The following is a 20282-nucleotide window of genomic DNA, read 5'->3' on the forward strand; positions in this document are numbered from 1 at the left end:
AAAAAAAATAGGCTGTAAATGGTGTTGCCATCTAGCGGTGAACGAACTGAACTATTTTTAAATCTTTTTTTGGCGCCACCAACGGGAAAACGCCCAAGTTTGTCGAGAAATGATTCCAATTTCTGAAACTAGATGGAACCACCTTTTTCTGTTTATCGACTCTGCTGATTACATGTTCAGGTATGAAATTTCTTTTTCATATTATTATTGTTTTACTCATATTACGCATAAAATGATCATATATTATAATTAATAATAAAATAGAATATAATAGAATAGAATAGAATGTGCTACAATTTTCGGAAAAAATGCTTAGTAATACCACCTGTAATCCGAAACAGAAATTAATTGGCTACAAACTTGGGCATTTTCCCGCTACGAGCGCTGATCAAAGGCCTTAGAATTAGTTCAAGACACCTACCGCTAGATGGCGGTACGCATACTCTTTGCAAATGTGACTTGAAAAATTTTAGTAAATTCTTAGGATATCTGTCATTTTAAAAATATTGTTAGTTTCATGCTGCTAATTTTTTCAAAGTTTTATCCTTAAGAATGAATTAAACAATATTGTTGCAATATTTTCTGAGACTAATCAATTTTATAGAACCTCAAATGATATATAAGGACGAATATGCTACGGTTATCGACTTTAGTGGTTCAGTTGAGTGTAGTTTCTAGGCTCACCGATCTGAAACGAAGACGTCGCTCTTTAATCACTAATATTTTGTAAGATCTTTATTTCTATTTCTCGTTTATGTTATAACTCATCTATGATTCTAAATACTAACACGATAATAGCGAAATAATTAATTCTCGTCATGTTTAGATCGAATTCCTACACCTAATAGTGTTAAAGTTTTATTTCAATTCAAATCGATAACGTTGGAAGTGTCATGGAAGTGATAATGGGGCGCGCAAGCCCCCGATCCGTGTGATACAATAAAATAAAACATTGTCTGCAATGTTATATCTCGTTTGTATATTCTACACATTGGCTGTGATCCGATGCTACTATACGTTTTATCGATAATATAGTTCTGCTATCCTTCGATATGATCACGCAAAATCAAGGTACGCACTCAGTTAATTTTTCGTTTCAATACAATGTTGTTAAAATACATAGAAATTATTGTTAAATGGGATATTATTATTTAATGAAGGTTCAATCTATATGCAGCTCTTAAAGCTGAGCTATGACCTACCACTGTTGGGGCACTAAAGACGAACGATACACCACTGTCATATACACAGCCAATCAGCTGTTTCTACTGGATTTCTCCAAGTTATTATACTATCAAAGAATTGTTGGCTTTAAGTCAGCTTTCGTTCTCACTTACGGAGCAAAATCACCGTGGATTTCCACTATCGTAACAAATTTTTAAAATTGCACTCGGTGATAGTGGAGCAGCACAGCGATTCAACTACGGTTTCGGCGAAAGCATCGCCACGATGAACACCTAACCTCATTTTCTCAGCCGCTCAGCGTATCGAGCAACCATGTAAGCCATCGAAAGCATTCCAATGTGTCATACAAGTCGAACATTCCGTGCGGAGGGTGCATCTACGTTCGTTTCTACCGAGTGTTGGTGCGTCTCACAGCTCCTACCCTCGGATTCGTCTCGATGAAGCTTTTCGCGAAGACGAGTCCGTACAGCGTAGACTCGTAGTATCGGTACTCGAAATCGAATCTTCTATTATCTCAACATCACAATGACCGAATCCAGGAGAATCTTAACAAGGTTTCACCCCACTCATGGGTCGAATATTCTGTTCCGCCATGATAGTACGGTAGCATATCGTACTTCCAGCTTTGCTCACTCTCTGGTCTTTAGTGAGAAACCGCTGCAACCAGGCGAGATCTTCCTGGTGGAGATTGAAAAGACGGAAAGAGGATGGAGCGGGCACATGCGACTGGGACTCACTCTAATCAATCCAGATTCTGTAAACGATAGATTGCCCGAATTTGCTATGCCTGATTTGGTCAACTTGGGTAACACATGGATATTTGCCATTAACAAGTGCAACAATCTATGGGATAGGTCCGAGTATATGTCAGGTACAGCCTATGGCAACAACCCACAAACTCGGTTTATTAGAGTAGAGCTGTACAACTAATTAATGTATTGCTGTGTGTCGCAAGGCGAACGAGTACCATCTACATCTAGGGAGAGGAAACCGATCACGGACGGAGTTAACGTGCAAACATCGCGAGGAGTTATTCCATTCAAAGCTCTTAGACCGAATGAAATTGACTATTTCTGTATTCTGCCTACGGATACTGGCAGTCGTATCGGGATCATGTATGTGCCACAGGCTGGTTCTGATAAGGCAGAAATACACTTTATAATAAATGGAGAAGACCAAGGTGTGTGGGCAAAGGATATACCTTACAAAGATGGACCTGTGCGTGCAGTAGTAGATGTATACGGCGCTACCAAACAAGTCAGGATAATTCAACTGTACGATGGTACGTTCCTTGCAGTTGTCCAATGCGATGTTTTTGGTAAAATTCTCTCCTTGTTTTTAACAATTGTGCATTTCAGACGTATCTACCCTGCAGAGTGCCTGCCGTGATGCTATACTACGGTATACCAAGAAAAACGCAGTCGATTTGCTTCCACTTCCGCGGGTTCTAAAAGATTATTTACTGTACCAATCATAGTGAAAGCTGCATCATTCCATCGTGTTTCTCGACATTATCTTTTACCTTTGCAGTTTCAATACTCATTATTCTCTCGCAGTTCAATTTTTCCACAACGTGCAATGCATTGTATAACGTGAATTGTGCTTTCATTTACTCGTTATTTTACTTTAGAAAAGAGAAATAGTTCACGAAACAAAGGAAGTTATTTTCGTTTTTCTTTTCCAAGTAGCCATTTCTTTCTTTTGTATAATTTACTGTGTATGTAGTATGTGTTATTTACGTTACACTTGTAAATTGTCGTTCGCATAAGTGTTACATTCTAACGTATATATAAAATAAGAAATCGTTGACAGAGCATCCATAAGTTCTGACAAACCGACAAACAACATCTTCATTGCGTTAACGTGTATTGCTACTACACTTTCACAGTTAGTCATACGAATCATTAAACTTACTCTTTCAAACCATAAATATAACATTTTTTTCTACTCTTGCAACCCACTGTATTTAATAAAAACATCGTAGAATTAAATTGAGCGCACTGTTAACACTCGCAAAGACGGATCTGATCGATCTAATCGATTAAGTTCAAGATGTTTTTCCAAAATAAATGTATTTATAAAAAGATAACACAGAGCAAAATTTCATTAAACATTCTAATCGTTAATTATCATTTAACGCGTATTTGTTGATACACTATAAAATATATTTTCCAGCATTGAAATTATTAATCGAATATTCTGTTTGTACATAAAAACGATTTACAATCTTATTATGTGTATTCCGACGTGGTAATCACTGCATAAGAATTTTGATATATATTTCTCGGTATAAGAAGAGCCAATAATATTACATAAGTGAACGAAAAGCTCAAAAAAGCGAGCCACCCGATTAAAATCGACGTGTACCTCCATGTAGATTCTTTCCTATCCAGGGACACAAGATTGGCGTTGTCCTCTGCGTTCAATTCCAAACTGGCCGATACTTTTGGATCCATGAAACTCACTAAAAATATTTGACCCACTTTGCTATTCAAAATAAAAACCGAAGCTGACGTTATCCACGTAGGGGCATCGACGGTTAATTCTTGCAAGTGACGTAGTATACTGGTCAGAATCAACGAGCAAGAAGCCATGATGAAAGAATCCTCGTAAAACAAAACTGAAACGATTAAAAACAAAACAAAAAAAAAATACAAATACGATAAATTCATTTCCCTCGATTCGGTACCAGATCAAATTAACGAACGGGCAAATTAATGCGAAAGTTAGTCATCGAAAGAATAAAAGCGTTCAAAGTTGTGATCCGCCGCCATTTAAAGGAGACTCGTAACTTGGATTTTCCACGAGATTCGAAAAGAAATTATACCTCCCTTAATCGTTAATTTGCGATTTATTTCCTTGTAAATATCTCTGTCTTGACAATCAAGGGCAGTATAATTTCTTTTGGAATATATATATAAATATATACGAAAATTGATGACAAAAATGGTAATTTCAATGCCTCGATAACCGATTATCTTCGATCGCGATACTTACGTAACTTTGGTAGATGTATTCCACTGAATGGAAGTACCCACTGTAATTGTAGCAGACCAAGTAGATGAAACACGAAGTTCAAATTCGCGATCAGCATCCTTTCCGTGGATTTTGGCTCCAGCCAAAGCGTCACCAATGTCATTGTCATGAGCACTGATGTACGATAATTGAAATCTTACTCTCAACGTGGAATCGATAAATCTGTTACGGTTATTGCAACTACAAACCTATGGCTGTCGTAACGGTGATCGCGCTATGCACACCGGCGTGCCTTCTCAAAAGAATGTTGTACGATAATACCGTAGTATCTAAATTCGTATTGAATTTGGAGTTCGTTAAATATTCGTTCGTGGAAATTCCAATCACTTCCCATTGTGAATCTGTCTCGATCATTGTCCTCCATCGGGATGCGAACACCTGTGAAACCGTTTCGTTCGTTAATTTATTTATCGCGCGTGGTATCTCGTATTGTGAAATATTTTTACATCGACTCGAAGTGTAAATTGTGAGAATCGAATCGAGTCGAAGAACAGGACAAGTCCAAAAGAACTATGTTTCGAAGTGTTGCGAGGAAAGAAAGGGCTCTTCGTTACGCGCACAGTAGCGAGATCGTTCGAGAGTGGCCGATTTTGAACTTGCATCGTTCTTCGACGATAGAATTTATGGTACGCACATTGTTTTCTGCTTGTGTCGCGAAATTGAGAAGCACGTCGTCGGTGGAATAGGACCAGGAGGCAATTTCAATACTGCAATTCTTCAGATCGTAAGGCCACCATGTGTGGTCCGACTCGCAATGCACCGAGTACAATACATCTGACAAGCAATTCATTCTACCCGTGCTCTCTAACAAGCAATTCATCTTTCCCATGTCGCTGGACAGGGTCGATCTGACACAGAACGATTGATCCAACATCGACGCGTAAGAAACATTCCAACGAGCGGAATCGAGGTAATTGGCCGTTCAAGGTTACCCCCACCGTACGGTCGCGTTGCCCCCACCACACGGTCGGCCACGCCTACCGCACGGTCCAGCTACCCCCACCATCGATCCGTTCCTCGTCTCTTCGCTCGCTCCGTTACGTTCGAAAGAAAAATCCGCGCGAATATTAATTTAACCGTTTGCACCCGATTCGTTCTACGAACTGCCGAACTGATAACCTCGAAGAGATCTTTTAAATCGAAAGTAAGAACGAATCGTAGAATAAAATTTGGATCTTGTATCTCTGTGTACTTTACGAAGCATTTCTCTCGCCTCGAGTTACAAAGTTTTCTTCGTTAAATTAGAAAAATTCGACAAATTGAACAAATTAGAAAAAATTCAGTGCATCGGTTGGCAGGAGTGAGTCACCTCTCGAGTGCAAATGGTTAAATAAACGCGAGTAAAAGAAGCACGAAAATTATTATTATCTTATCCTTATGAAGGGACTTGGGGTTTCTATTCGTATGGTCTACGTGTTCCCCAAAAAAATACAAATCACTGCTAAATCCCTCTAAACATCGATTGTTAGTTGAAATTCTGAAACTTACGGGCTGTGCAGCGTGATATCCGGTAACCAAATTTTGTCCCTCACGATTTCTATGAACTTGATATTTTCGTACTCCGATGGCGTCCACGTGAGATACTCGTCTCTCCATGTCTGCGGCGATCGAAAAACACGTAACCGTCGATTCGCGATTATTGAATCGACGAGTCGACGAACAGTGACTAAAATCAACCATTTTGAAATAATCTCGAAAACCCGTACGTACGGTACGTGGAGCTACGGGTCGAGATCGAGAAGAAGAGAAAAGAAGAAATCCCTCGATCTTAAGTGTCTTGATTCGAACAATTACGAAAGCGTTTTCTATTTTTTTTCCAAATATCTCAAAATACTACAATCAATTGACCAGTACCGTTCCTCGACTCGTCGATTCGTTACTCACCACTTTCATCAAGATGTGCAAGTTCAACATGTCCGAGTACTCGTCCTGACGATAATAAGAAGAAAGAAGATTGCTCGATACGGTAAAATATTCTCGAATATTCGAATTGAAACGGTCCCGCGCAGGAAGAAAATGCTTACGACTGAGAAGTGTTGTCTCTGCAGCGATACGTTCACCGTGGTCTTATTTCTGTAGTTCTCGGTCGGTCTGACGTTCATGTAATTGCAGAACAAACGATTATTCAGTTGTATCAGGGGTGCGTTCTGTATGTTTTTGCAGTGGTTGGGGTCCAAGTCCCCTGAGCACGTGACGTCGAAGACCATGAGGGAAACGAAAAGGAGGATCCTCATTCTGGCGAGGATAAATCGAACCGGTGGATCCACGACGACTGCACTTTGAAAGATGGATCGTTACACGCCCAATGTAACGTTAAACCGAAGACCGCCCCCTTTTCAACGCCCGTCGTCTTATCAGTTTTAGGTATTCGTAGCCGATGCTGCTTCTGCGCGCCATATTTAATTCTGGTTCTCGGGTCGTCTTCGACCCATCGCTTCCTCGCGATATTTATTTATTTACTCGAACCCTTGCGCAAATATCACGCACTTGTGGATAATTAATAACGATAAAGAGCGGAGAAAAAAAAATAATATTTAACGCGAGACTGTTGCTGGAAACGTTTGGTAAATGTTGCATCGAAATCAACGGTGCGTCCGTGTGTAGTTTTCCATTGATATTTTGATATTTATTCAACCCCTTGTGCGAAAATAACGCGTGTAGCTTGTGTCGTAGATACAGAGGGAAATTAATAACGATAGACTAGGGGAAAAAATAACGTCGAAGACGAAACAATCGTCTCGCTTTTGGTAAATATTGTATAATTCGGAATACGATAGTGAGTATACTTTTCCATCGATATTTTAACGTTCTACTGTTTTATTGTATCTCGTAAATTTACAATTAGATCGTAACGGAAAAGGTTGGCAATAAACGGGCGCGTGTTATCCCGGTGTATAGAAAAATTGAACTCGAACCAGAGGGTCTGTTGCAGTTGGAAGAGTAAAAGTTTGGCGTGCGTCGATTGAAGGGTCAAGATCGATTAAAAATAGAAACGCAACATCGTTTATTTCGAAGTTACAAAGCGACGATAAAATACAACGTACACCTGTTATGTTAAACATTGAGTTAAAACCTAAGAACGATAATTTGCAAAGTGACAGTTAATGACACGAAGGAGACACTTCGTACACGATAACTAGACGGCGGATCCTTTGCATTTACGAGGTATGCTAATACCGGGGAACACATGCTAAACGTATACGGAATACGTACAATCGTATAAATTATGTATCGTTATTACTGTGTATAAACAATTTACGAAATATATTTTACATACATTTCGAACGTGTTCTTCGATATTGGCGTACGTTATCGATGCGCGAAAGCATCCGTAGTCCAGCGATGACTATATTTGCCCCGTTGGAAGTACAAACGTTCGTTAAAAATGGTATTTCACCGATGCACGGTGGTCTTTTATTGGAAATGAGAATCTATAGCGGGCGTCCGATTAAACGTAGAACAAAGGAGACGCGTTTCACTCGGTGTTACGATTAAGTGGAGGGCATGAGGGTGAACAGCAGTATGATGTAGGTGAACAGTACGACGAAGAAAGATAACCACTCGACAATGGCCGCGAAGTGTCTCCACGATGATACTTTGGACGTTGCCTCGGATTTCGGTAGATCGGAATTGTCGTCCATCTCGGCGCCCAGTATTCTGCTGGAATCTTCGTCGCTGAGAACGAGGAAACGTCCAGCACGATTGTTCAGAACGAACGACGTGGTCGTGGAGATCCAGTGTGGCACTTTTATATTCATCCCTAGCAATTTGCGCAGCAGAGCGGTTAAGATCAACGCGAACACAGCCAAGGCTAACGAATCTCGGTAATACAGTACTGGAAGACGAAATATCGTGTTACGTTTATACATGTAGGTAGGTGGTTAAAACAGGTTCCACGTGTGTACATAGTCGCGGCACCCGAGTCGCGATATTTGTCGTTTGCTTCAACGAGTAAATTACAAATTAATCCAAGTAGTAGCAACCGCGATTACATCGAATACAAAATGGAGAAACGTGGAATATTCTTTTTTTTTTGTGCTACTGATCTGTTAAGTTTCGTTAGTACTACGTTCACGTGGTAGTACGTTCACGTAGTAGTACGTTCACGAAATAGTACCGTTCACGTAGTAGTACCGTTCACGTAGTAGTACGTTCACGTAGTAGTACGTTCGCGTGGTAGTACGTTCACGTAGTAGTACGTTCACGAAATAGTACCGTTCACGTAGTAGTACCGTTCACGTGGTAGTACGTTCACGTAGTAGTAACGTTCACGTGGTAGTACGTTCGCGTAGTAGTACGTTCACGTAGTACGTTTAGGTAGTGATATGTTTACGTAGTGGTATGTTTGCATAGTGGTACGTTTACGTAGTAGTACGTTCGCGTAGTAGTACGTTTAAGTAGTGGTACCTTTGCGTAGTGGTACGTTTACGTAGTAGTACGTTCGCGTAGTAATACCGTTCACGTGGTAGTACATTCACTCGGTGATACATTTATGTAGTACTACGTTTACGTAGTAGTACGTTGACGTAGTGGTAAGTTTACGTAGTAGTACGTTTACGTAATGATACGTTCGCATAGTAGTACGTTGGCGTATTATTTGATTACTTCCGTTTCAGATACTTACTTATATTGGGCGGATTTGAGCCATTGTGTGGTAACCGCCAATGCAAATCGAATATGCAAAGCATGTGACAAATTAAATTAACGCCGGCAATGGCAATGCGCTCCGTCGATCTTGAGTCTAACCAGAGCACCGTTAACGTGAGCAACATCACGGCTAAAAATGAAAAGAATTCAAATTTCGATTTCCCCTCGAAAATCGTTCGAATCGATCGCAACATCGATGACAAAGTTCTCGTACCGATAGCAGGGGTAACGTATGTGATTTGCAATATCCCGTGGTGCCGAATTATGGAGAATTCGTAAAAGATCATGGGGTATGTGTCGTTCGGGCAACACGTATACTTCTTCTTCACTTTGTACGCGTTCACCACTTTGAAGTCCCACTTGCTGTTGTTCGTGTACCCGGCCATTTGGTACTGAGGAAGTTTCAATTGCGATAATTGCAGCGCGACAAATTATTAACAATCGCTATTGCAATGTCCAAGCTTTCGACGATCGGGAATAGGAAAGAACGACAATTAATAAATCCAAACGGCACGATACGAATGGATTGCTCGTGGCAGGTTTTTAAATTATAGAAAACATTCGCAATGGAAGAATAAATACTTTCCGATCTATGTTGCGAGTGTTGAATAGTAATTGAAATAACGTACGAGCACGTTCCTATTCGCACAATTTTTCTTCGCAGGGAGAAATTTTCTATTATTATATTCGGAGTGTATTTAAAAATTCTAAAGAGGGTTCACGTTCAAAGTCAAATGGTAAATCTAGTTTCACATTCTGACAGAAATCTCTACCGAAGATGTACAACACGTTCCAGTCTGCGATGTACGAATACTTTCAAGGAAAATCTCGTCGTTAATTACCCCTTTTTGATCCAGATGGAAATCCAGCTCCTCCCCGGAGTGGGACCATGAACCGAAAATAATGTGACACCGATGGCTGTCGTAAGGCCACAAAGCATAATTCGTGGTGCATTTAGCTACGTGCTTCAAGGATGGCACGCAGCTCACCTTTCCCGAGCTGTAGATCAAGCACATTGTCGCTGGTATACTCTGATCGGCCATCATATCGCCTCTGTCCAACAACAAATAAAAACATACTGCGTCAACATTTTTACTAATCGATATTTTCACCAAACGGTCAAAAATGGCGAGTGTTCTGTACCTAAAAAAAAAAAAAAACAAAACAATTCTCGCGCTTTGATCAATTTTCATCTCGAATTAAACCTCACTCTCTTCGATTTTTCATACAAATATAAACAGAAGTTGTTAAGAAAACAATTATTTCTCACGCTTATTAAATTTTACTCGATTTGCAAATATTGAAATTGTAAAGAAAATCGCCACTCTGTGCGACAATTTAACACCCCTGTACGTGGGTTAGGAGGTTCGGGACTTTCGACCAAAAAATCGAATTCTTTTATTTTGAAAACACAGCTACTCGAACCGATGCACTCGTATTGGCGGGTGATGGTCGTAAATTCTTACGAATTGTAAACCGAGAGATCGGGCACCCATATCTCGTCGCTTTTCACGTGGATATAATTGATCCCGTCGAAGTCGCTCGGCGTCCAACTGAGATGGTGGTCGGTCCATACCTGTGGAAATAGAAGAATCTCAATGAATGTTTCACCGAAATGATTTTCAACGATGTGTGACTCACGAGTGTCATCCAACTGTGCAGCTCCATCTTGTTGTCTATCTCGTCCTAAAGAAGAATCGTGGCGTGAGCAACGGGGCAAGATCGAGGGATACAGATCGACGAAACGAGTGCTTACAAATTCTAAAATTTTCGGTATCAGTTTCATGGTCACGTTGTTGACGTCCTTGTGGGAAGCGATCGGTCGAATGGTCCGATCGTACTCGCAGAAGAGAAATGACTTCAGTTGCACCATGGGCGACATGTGACCGTAATTTTTGCACATAATCTGCTCGTACTCCAAGTAAGCGAACACTGTTAGAATTTCGAGACGTCTTATGGTTAATATCGATCACGAACCGATGGCGGGGCGACAAGGAAAGAAAATAGAACGAGACGTTAACGGAACCGAGACACGATTGCACACTCGACCCTCTTGCAACACGATTAATCGAACCGGTTAATTGTGTTAAGCGAACCTAGAATGCATCCTCGGTTATGCAAGGATCATCCGTGTTTATTTAACCGTGCCGGTATGGAAATCGTGTTGTAACTTTTGCCTCGTGTTACATCGAAATACGTATTTCCAGAATGTTGCAAGAGGCTCCGAGTGTTTGTTATCATTTTATACGAAAGGCTCGACGATAATCCTCAAGGAGTGATAATCGCGGTTCGATGTTACGAAAAAAAAAGAAAAGAAAAGAAAAGAAGAAGAGGTAACACGTATGGAAATGAAATATCTATAAACGATTAATAAGAATACTCGATGATGGAATAAATTTCAAGGAACGACGACCAACGACGATCCAGCGTTACGAAGAAACGATCGAAGTTCAAATTTTATACGAGGAGCGAAAATATTTTCGAAATCCACCGATCTCGGTGGATTTTTTCCCCTGAAATTTGGAATAATCACAAGGACACTTTACGAACACTTTACCAAAACAATTCTGTCGGAATACAGCGAGGAAACCGAGCACCGTTAGTATTCTCATTTTGATGGTTGAAATGAGCCAACAGCCACCAGTCGACTGAACGATTCGTCGGATCGCGACGGGACGATTATCAGACGCCCCATGAAATTCGAAGCCACAGATAGGGCGAGACGCCCCCAGGGTGGTTCAATGATTTTTAAGTATTTCAGATAGAACGGTAATAACGAGTCGAACGGTCACACACGAATCGTTTGTCAAGATAGATACTTATCTCGGATATTTTTACGCGATTTATCCAACATTTGCTCGAAATTAGTGTATTTATAATAGTTGAACGTAACGCGAGAACAAGAGTACGATAATTTCAGATATTTCTAAACTTGTTTAAGATTCGTATAAATACCGCTACAGAGAGTTCATTCCCCTACGGAGAATTGAATTTTCCAATTTAAAACACAAGTGTCAGATGGTTCATCGTTCGGCGCGAATTACGTAAAATTGTAAACCCTTGGCCCTTCCCACTGTTTTAAACAATTCGATAAGGTGAACAGACGCAAAGTCGTGGATGAATCACCGTGGAGGTAAATCGTGACAAGGTATGCCCGTACTTTCGATTTTTCTCCCTAGAGACAATTAAAAGAATGCAAACATTCGACGGAATTTGGGTCGACGATCATCCAATCTATAACAACGAATAATTTTTAATTATTTCTATAATTTTTTAGATATACGGAGCACCGTGACGAAGAATGTCGCTTCGAGAAGAAAAGATTCAAAGTTCCGTAACATCGCTAGAAATCGATTTTGTGTTCGTAGATGCCGTTAAATAATTCGTAAAATACCAGGAAACGAGGCAAACATTTTTAAAAAATTGTTCAGTTTTCGTACTTATTATTCGTCATAACATTAGAATAATAACTTATTATTCTACTAGGATGGAACTTTTTAAAATTAAATAGTTTTTTTATTTCATTTTTTCGACTTATTATTCAACACAACAGATTTGAATTCGACATCTGTCGTCGTCCGATTCTTATTTCAACGCCGTGTGCGCCAACGATTCTTCGAGATAATCGATCGAAATATATCGCGAATAAACACTTAATTCACCGACCGTGACATCCGTGCAGACTGATAAGATTCACGAGTGTCGTTTGCTCGCTCGTAGGTACCGGGTTCATCGGTATTCCCCGTGCCCTACGTGAGTGCAAACCCGATAAACCGGCCAGTCGGAGCATGCGTGTTTACTACTTCACGTTCTACCGTGAACAACCAGCACGCGATAAGTGGCTGTAGTCTGCCGCGCGTTTCCATGCGATACGTCGATCATCCTCGGTCGCTTCGTTTCGCGCGTCGACTCGCTCGAATTTACGTACGAGTTCGTGACGTCGATTCGTGTTTCGTGTCGGCCACCTCTCGTGGGTGCTAGGTGACGTTCGAATGACAGATAGAGTCTCGTTGTACCGTAACAATGAAATACATCGGGGCACTAGACGTCGGGACCACCACCGTGAGGTTTCACATTCTCGACGAGCAAGCAGTCACTGTCGCTTACTCCGTCGATAAGGTTAGATCATCGTCGTAATTTGTGAATGAGTTCGACGATAGGTGTGAACGCGTTCGAGTGCGCGTGACCGTGCGATCGGATACGTACGAACATAACCGAGTGCGTGAGACCGTGTTTGAATTGGTGCACGAACGCGTTCGAGTGCACGTGAACGCGTGCAAGGATGTTCGAACGCGTTGGTCCGTGTTTGAATACCCGTAGAACACGTGTAACCGTGTTCGAATACACGTAGAACGCGTGTTACCGTGTTCGAGTACACGCGAACGCGTTCAGAACGTGTGTAACTTTGCGAAAGAGTGCAACAGTGTTTGAACGTGCGCGAAAGCGTGTGACCGTGTTGCGAGCGTGTACGAACGCGTTTGAATGCGCTTAAATACGCGTGCTCGCGAATTGGGGGCGATAGTAATCTCGGTCGTGGTCTCGAAATTCTTTCCATCGAGGACACGCGAAACCTTTGAAAAGTACGAGAAATTTTTCTAACGCATGCTCGAACGACATCGTCGTACGAGAAACGAACGAAACGAGCGCGCCACTATATTTGTAACACGCTGTCCGAAATTAGAGTTCGATGTCAACCAATTACACGTGTCGATGCTACGTAATATATAGTTCACCGTTATATTTATCGTGTCGATGCTCCCGACTACCGCGTTACTGAATGAATTTTCAATCGAGCTTTCAGATTCGCTATTTTTATTTACGCGACGCCGAGAGACGTTTAATGGAATTTTAAATAGTACCACGTGCGGGACACGTGGGTACGACACGTGATATCGATGTGCAAAATAACAAATATGGAGGATTCGCAATAGGAATTCCTTTCTTTTTTTTTTTTACATTTTTCTTTGTTAAACGGTGAATCGATTTTCGGGTTCGAGCTGCGTTATACCTTGGAAACGAGACACACGGTTCGAAGTTCGATTAATATTTCATTGGCTTCGTAACCCGTCGTGGCGGCACGATATCGCGACGTCGGATCAAACGCAATTTCGCGCACTCATTTGCATGAAAATTACGCGTATAATAAGACACCTTTTGTAACGTCAGCATACTCTCGTATACAAAGCGGGGCTTACAAGTTAGCATTGCAGAATTTAAATCGTTTAAAACATCGGTATGCATAATTTCATCACGTGAGAATAAATTTACTTTCGTAATCGCGATTAAACGCTCAAAAATGTTCGCCCGTGTTTTTTCTCCAATATTGACAATATCGTGGCAAATTTGTAACAGAAAATATACCAGTTCCTCTTTAGTGAAAAATATTTATGTAATTTCAATCGAATAATTCGCTATCCAGATTTTTATGATTGTTATGTAACGCTTAAATTTATATGTACAACAGTTAGCCCGATAAGACGTTATTACAAACAAACGATAAAATGCAATAACAACGATAACAAAAATATCTCTTACAATTTGTGCATTTCTGCGGTTAATATTTGATCGACCAATCTTCAGATGGTATCGAGATAACACAATTTTCTTTCGTTATCTCCAAATTGATCAGCTTATCAGTTACTCGATCTGATATGTTTTCTCGCTAAAATGAGGACGTGTCAAATAAATAACCCGTTTAACAAAAACTAGTTACTCTTTCGACCTTTTTACGCATTAGTCGATTACTTGTGATTATTTACTATCTATGTATGCACATACTTTAATTGATCTCTCCTTCGAGAGCAAATGAATACACGGATCGATCGTATTTTTTACAATATCTTGCAATACTTTTTACCGACCAAGATTAACATATGTCGTAAATACTTGAGTAGAGATATAATTAAAATAATTACAACGTTTCCATTGCACATATTTACGGAAAAATTATTCTTCGTACATTTACCATCGTCGCTCGTTTATCTCGAGGTTTATATAACATCGGTTTACCGTGACTAATTTTAGAACCGTGCTGACCCGTGAAACATTTTTTTTTTTTGTTCAACAATATTTCTATATGGTTCCATTATTTTAATACTAGATTGTCATCGACAACCTAACTTACGTTTTCTTGTTTATTCGTATTCCGCATGTACGTAAGAATCGTAACAAGAATATGACGCAGCGATTGATAAATAAATTTATTGGAATAATATTTTCCAGTCATCGTATGCTTCGTGGAATCTATCGAGGTTTTCATACGTTGTTTGTTTATTTGTCGTGACGTTTATTCATCGTCATCGTGTTCACACGAACCGGTTTCTACCGTGTGACATTTGTAATTGCACGTGGGTCGAAATGTAACATTAACTCTTTGAAGCACAGTAGATTAATAAATGCCCCACTTTCTTAATACTCCGATATTCGTGGATATTTAACAACCCACCGTGAAAAATTAAAGAAACCCCTTACAAGTTGCACGACGAGACCGTTAATATTCCAACTCGTAATTAAATATCCGATCGATCTGATTTTTCAAATTTTAGTTATTTGATCTCGTTTCACACGTTTAGCAACCGTGTCTCGAAGAGTTAACAACAACCTCACGGGTCAGTGAGCTATTTAATAATACTTCAACGCTTTACCTATTAACCTACATACTTATGCCCGACACTGAACTCATGGTGTCCGGTTCAGATTAGTTGACAGTCTAAAAGATGTTGCCAAACATAGATCAAGGGTTTGTGAAACATACGGGTGATAAAGACGAAGTTAAGTAACATTAAAGATACGAGTTTAAGTAACATTGAAGTACAGAGAAACAACGAGGAAGTATTCTATTAACTCGGTATGTAATGAAAGTAGAACGTGACGTCCTTGACGAAAGATTCTCTTCAATGGTGGTTACTGTGTTAAACCTTAATGTTCGAGTCGTTCTTGAAAAGTTATTCAGTAGGTCTTTCGTAAATGTTTTAACATGCGCGATAAATATGGAGTATGTAGAGTGTGGTAAAAAGTATGTTTACATGGTAGACTGAGTTAGGTATGGCGAAGTGTGATGGACTACAATGCGATACAGTGCAGTAGGGCAGTATCGTTTCACGGTAAAATGTAGCAGTATAGTAGCATGACATCAATTTGCAAGTGCAACGATGTGGTACCAGTAAAGTGTGATAATATAGTATAATAAAATATAATAGTGTAGAAGTATAGTATATAGTAAATAGTGTAATATACAAGGTGTTTCGCGTAATAGTCGCCAGGATTTTTCAACATTTCCAATAATCTAAGAAAGATTTTTTTGAACATTTGGTCGGTCAGGATCACCTTGAATTCTTTGAACACCTGTTTTAGACTTAGTAACATCGTAACTCGGATCGGTGTAAATACAAATGAAAAATAAATTCTTTTGCGTATCGTCAGATCCAGCTGTTGTATCCGAAACCAGGCTACGTGGAAATAGATCCCGACGAATTATGGAGGATCGTAGTGAAAGTGATCAAAACCACGCTAGAAGGTGAGCTGCGACAACTGTAAAATGTCTACTCGATGGATTCTATACTTTTATTCTTCAATGATAATTAAAGACCACAAACGAAAATTCACAATCGTTCCAAAGCTATGTAATCTATTTTTCGTTTTCTTTTACAAGAATATCAAATACCGAAAGAATGATCGAGAATATTTTTGATTTCGTTAGAGAATCTAGAGGTTTGTACGATACAATTTTAAGAAAAGTTACACTGTCGTGGATTACAGATTCTGGAATAAAACCGGAATCGGTTGTTTGTCTCGGGATATCTGCCCAACGAGGAAGTTTCACGACATGGAACATGAAAGACGGAAGACACTATCACAAGTCGGTACAATGTTATCCGAAACGTCGACCTTCTCCCGATGCAAATAACAAATGTCGTGTATATTTCAGCTTCATAACTTGGAAAGATCTACGCGCTGACACCATGGTGAGGGAATGGAATTCCTCGATAACAATGAAAGGATTGCGAATAGGATCGCAGATTTTGTACACGCTTTCTAGGAGGAAACGATTCTTGGCTGCGAGTGTTTTTAAATTCATGAACACGCAGGTGCGTTGTTTTTTTTCTTTTTTTTACGTTTCACCTCGCTCGTACATACCTGAGGCACCTCGGTTACCGAACACTTTGATATTTATTTACAAAATAAATTAATACCTTAAAAGCTCGCGAATTCGTTCATGAATATTACGAAACGATCGTATTCGATCGATTCCATCAATTCGTATACATACGTATTATCGTATATACGCAAAATCGATTAATTTAATTTTCCTTTCCTCGATTAACTCGGAGACACTCGAACGTAGAGCACTTTAGTTTCCGTACTGTTTATTTTTTTTTTTCTCGTTTATTTTACACCGAAATTTAGATGTCTCTGAGGCTATTATGGGCTTTGCAACACGTGCCAGGTTTACAGGAGGCAGCGAATAATGGAAATGCAGTTTTCGGAGGCGTTGATTGCTGGCTCTTGTATAAACTCACTGGTACGAAACGAGTATTAAATATACATCTATATTAATATACCCACCTACTCGGGACTAATTAAATTTCCGGATAAACGAAAGTAACAATAAAATGGTCTCGTGTTACACGTATTTGAATAATTTATATAAACGCGGGTAGCAAAAATAAAAGTTCGAAGCATACGAATTTTTGCCAAAATGGTGTTCCTCGATCAAGGTAAAGGGAATTGTAACTCAAAAACGACTTCCACAAAAAAAGGGGGAAATTTTTGTATAATTGATTAGACGATTAATCTGACGAAACAACCGTACTGTTCTTACACGAATGTAGCAAAAATAAATGTTTGAAGCAAACGAATTTTTGCCAAAATGGTGTTCCTCGATCAAGGTGAAGGGAATTGTAACTCAAAAACGACTTCCACAAAAAAAGGGGAAATTCTTGTATAATCGATTCGACGATTAATGTCGCTGAATATCGAGGAACAAATAATTCTGTCCTGTCCATTGTTCTCTGCACCATTTTTTTTTTTTTTTCATAGGAAGACACGTGACAGATGCTTCGAGCGCGTCAGCAACCGGGATTTTCGATCCGTTTACAATGAGTTGGTCCAGCGTGGTGATAAACCTACTCAAACTTCCGTACAGCATCTTTCCGGAAGTGGTGGACACGACTGGAGATTTCGGCATGACTCCGAAGGAAATATTCGGTGTCGAGGTCCCGATACTTTGCTCGGTAAGTTACTCATTCGAGTAACGACGAACGACTCGGTACTTACTGTTAAGTTGCTTTCACATTTTGCAAAAAGAATGAAAAAATTCTACAATTTCGTTCAACTGTAACCAGCTAATGTTCAACGCTCTTTTAGTAACATTAATACATATTCTTTAAAGTAGATGGCGGATCAGTCTGCATCCCTGTTTGGTTCGGGATGCACCCAACCGGGAGACCTGAAGATTACTATGGGAACAGGGACATTTTTAAACGTTAATACAGGAACGAAAGCGCACGCTTCCGTGACAGGTAATCCTGTGTGAAAATTTGGAACTGTACCGTGAAAAGTTTCGGCCATTTTATTTGAATCTTTTCGATTTTTTAACAGGTTTGTATCCCTTGGTCGGCTGGCGCATCCGCGACGAACTTGTGTACGTAGTAGAGGGCGCATCGAACGACACCGGTGTTCTCGTGGAATGGGGCAAAAAGATTGGTACCTATTTCAATAATTAAAAATTCGATGAGTTAAAATAAGATCGGTAACTAATTCTACATAATTGCCGCACCGTAGATACAGATTGCAGAATATTATCTGAGATTGATATTCGAACGATTGGTTTTTTTTTTTCTTACATCCTTATGCAGTTTGTTGACGCAGTTTGTTTCAGGTATCATTGCCAACGCCGCTGAAACTTCGAGCATCGCGAGTGCTCTGGACGACTCCGATGGGGTCTACTTCGTGCCTGCATTCAGTGGGCTGCAAGTAATTAAAATTCATTTTTTCCAATTACCTTTCCTTTGGAATTCTCGAGTGATAGTTATTCGATGATAGTTTTCTCGATGATAATTATCGTCTTACGATTTTTAATTCTACTTTCAGGCTCCTATAAACGATTATTCCGCAGCCACCGGTTTCGTAGGGATAAAACCCACGACGGAGAGGAGTCACATCGTTCGTTCGCTATTGGAAAGTATCGTTTACAGGATACTGCTCCTTTACAAGTCCCTCTGCACGGAAACTTGCTTCACCTATCACAAAATACGGTTAGAATACGGCAGAGAATTTTACACAATGTCTACACAGAGTGATGAATTTAAAACAGTCCAATCGAGTAACTCCGTTATCATTAAACGGAACCACTTTCGAGCAAATGTTATTTAATTTCCAAACGTCGCGTGGTTTCTTTTCCAGCCTTCTACGCTAAGAAATTATCATTTGAATCTATCAAAAATATTCAGCGACCTGAAAATATCGTTGCTCGCTTAAAAGAAAATAAAAATGGTAAACCGATGAAGTTATACGAATGGTCTGTCTTAAACGTCTGGCTCTGTATTTGTTAAAATTGTAGACACGCTTGTGCTTCGTTCTTCTGAAAGTTACATCGCTAATTGTACAACAATGATTATTAAGCTAAAATTGTACCCTTGTCTTTTGTCGCAGAGTGGACGGTGGAGTGTCGACGAATAATTTTGTGCTACAGTTACTGGCCGATCTGACGGGTCTCGATGTGGAACGAGCGACTAGCACGGAAATGTCTATTTTAGGAGTGACTTTTCTCGCCGGTTTACAATGTGGTATGCAAATTACACGATTCTATTTAGATCACCGCGCGCTCAAGACACAATGGCGTTCGCCGAGAGCCTTGACTCCCGTTAGAATATGAATAGAAAACGTTTCAACCGAGCTAATGTGAAATTAAAACGACCCGATGCAATGGTACCGTGTTATTTAACGTCGTGACTCGGTTTCGGATTTCCTTTCAGGTATTTGGAAAAATAGAGAGGACGTGCTCACGCTCCGTAAAATAGAAACGATATTCAGATCGAACGAGGAGAATCGGTCGCGATATCAACCGATAATCGCTCAATGGAAACGTGCAGTGGAACGACTTGGTCAATGGTACTAAAAACGTTACAGAAATGGGGCACCGAACGGTACCCCGTGAATTCGTCGAGCTGTGATTTTGCGAAACGCAGCGGACGTAGGCAGCGTTGTGCGATAAACGAGACTCATTAACCGTATCGATATTTTTACACGCAGTGCACGGTAAATTTTCATTGCACGATCGCCAGGGTTCGTTCCTCGAACCCCCATCGAAACCAATAAAGCCTAAAGTACGACACGAGTCGAGCGGGTTACTTTGTAAGGAGCCACCGAGTGGTATTTAAAGACCGATTTAATAAAAAATGAATTTTTTTGTA

The 20282-nt window shown here is 40.1% G+C and overlaps 3 protein-coding genes across 4 annotated transcripts; 2 read left to right on the plus strand and 1 right to left on the minus strand.

Annotated features, from left to right (window-relative positions):
- The first annotated feature begins 577 nt into the window (after positions 1-577).
- LOC143149527 (neuralized-like protein 2) lies at positions 578-3268 on the plus strand. The gene is made up of 5 exons (XM_076316980.1): positions 578-726; positions 827-1071; positions 1161-2056; positions 2141-2467; positions 2544-3268. The coding sequence occupies exons 3-5, from the start codon at positions 1711-1713 to the stop codon at positions 2660-2662; spliced, it is 792 nt and encodes a 263-aa protein (XP_076173095.1). The 5' UTR covers positions 578-726; positions 827-1071; positions 1161-1710; the 3' UTR covers positions 2663-3268.
- Positions 3143-12880, minus strand: LOC143149665 (uncharacterized). The gene is made up of 20 exons (XM_076317235.1): positions 12535-12880; positions 10625-10800; positions 10510-10554; positions 10335-10444; positions 9711-9921; positions 9083-9260; positions 8846-8998; positions 7720-8056; positions 7530-7632; positions 7399-7411; positions 7266-7294; positions 6709-6858; positions 6548-6655; positions 6246-6503; positions 6106-6150; positions 5710-5819; positions 4856-5069; positions 4410-4599; positions 4183-4335; positions 3143-3805 (listed from the first exon to the last, which is right to left on the minus strand). The coding sequence occupies exons 1-20, from the start codon at positions 12656-12658 to the stop codon at positions 3417-3419; spliced, it is 3096 nt and encodes a 1031-aa protein (XP_076173350.1). The 5' UTR covers positions 12659-12880; the 3' UTR covers positions 3143-3416.
- LOC143149526 (glycerol kinase 5) lies at positions 12687-20282 on the plus strand. Of its 2 annotated transcripts, none has more exons than XM_076316978.1 (12): positions 12687-12987; positions 16291-16384; positions 16627-16726; positions 16796-16955; positions 17275-17389; positions 17908-18101; positions 18263-18389; positions 18469-18573; positions 18749-18843; positions 18961-19124; positions 19522-19655; positions 19845-20282. In XM_076316978.1, the coding sequence occupies exons 1-12, from the start codon at positions 12892-12894 to the stop codon at positions 19985-19987; spliced, it is 1527 nt and encodes a 508-aa protein (XP_076173093.1). In that variant the 5' UTR covers positions 12687-12891; the 3' UTR covers positions 19988-20282. The 2 variants fall into 2 exon arrangements, with proteins under 2 accessions (XP_076173093.1, XP_076173094.1); XM_076316979.1 differs by lacking the exon at positions 12687-12987 and adding an exon at positions 14158-16030.

Source organism: Ptiloglossa arizonensis, chromosome 7, assembly GCF_051014685.1.
Source record: "Ptiloglossa arizonensis isolate GNS036 chromosome 7, iyPtiAriz1_principal, whole genome shotgun sequence".
Taxonomy (NCBI): domain Eukaryota; kingdom Metazoa; phylum Arthropoda; class Insecta; order Hymenoptera; family Colletidae; genus Ptiloglossa; species Ptiloglossa arizonensis.

Coding starts and splice junctions, on each gene's coding strand:
- LOC143149526 (XM_076316978.1), top strand. CDS start 12,892: ATGAAATACATCGGGGCACTAGACGTCGGGACCACCACCGTGAGGTTT. Junction 18,390..18,468: donor AGCGCACGCTTCCGTGACAG/GTAATCCTGTGT, acceptor ATTTTTTAACAG/GTTTGTATCCCTTGGTCGGC. Junction 18,574..18,748: donor GGAATGGGGCAAAAAGATTG/GTACCTATTTCA, acceptor AGTTTGTTTCAG/GTATCATTGCCAACGCCGCT.
- LOC143149527 (XM_076316980.1), top strand. CDS start 1,711: ATGACCGAATCCAGGAGAATCTTAACAAGGTTTCACCCCACTCATGGG. Junction 2,057..2,140: donor TAGGTCCGAGTATATGTCAG/GTACAGCCTATG, acceptor GTGTGTCGCAAG/GCGAACGAGTACCATCTACA. Junction 2,468..2,543: donor GATAATTCAACTGTACGATG/GTACGTTCCTTG, acceptor TGTGCATTTCAG/ACGTATCTACCCTGCAGAGT.
- LOC143149665 (XM_076317235.1), bottom strand. CDS start 12,658: ATGCTCCGACTGGCCGGTTTATCGGGTTTGCACTCACGTAGGGCACGG. Junction 6,656..6,708: donor TCGTTATTAATTATCCACAA/GTGCGTGATATT, acceptor ATCGCGAGGAAG/CGATGGGTCGAAGACGACCC. Junction 6,504..6,547: donor CGGGCGTTGAAAAGGGGGCG/GTCTTCGGTTTA, acceptor CGATCCATCTTT/CAAAGTGCAGTCGTCGTGGA.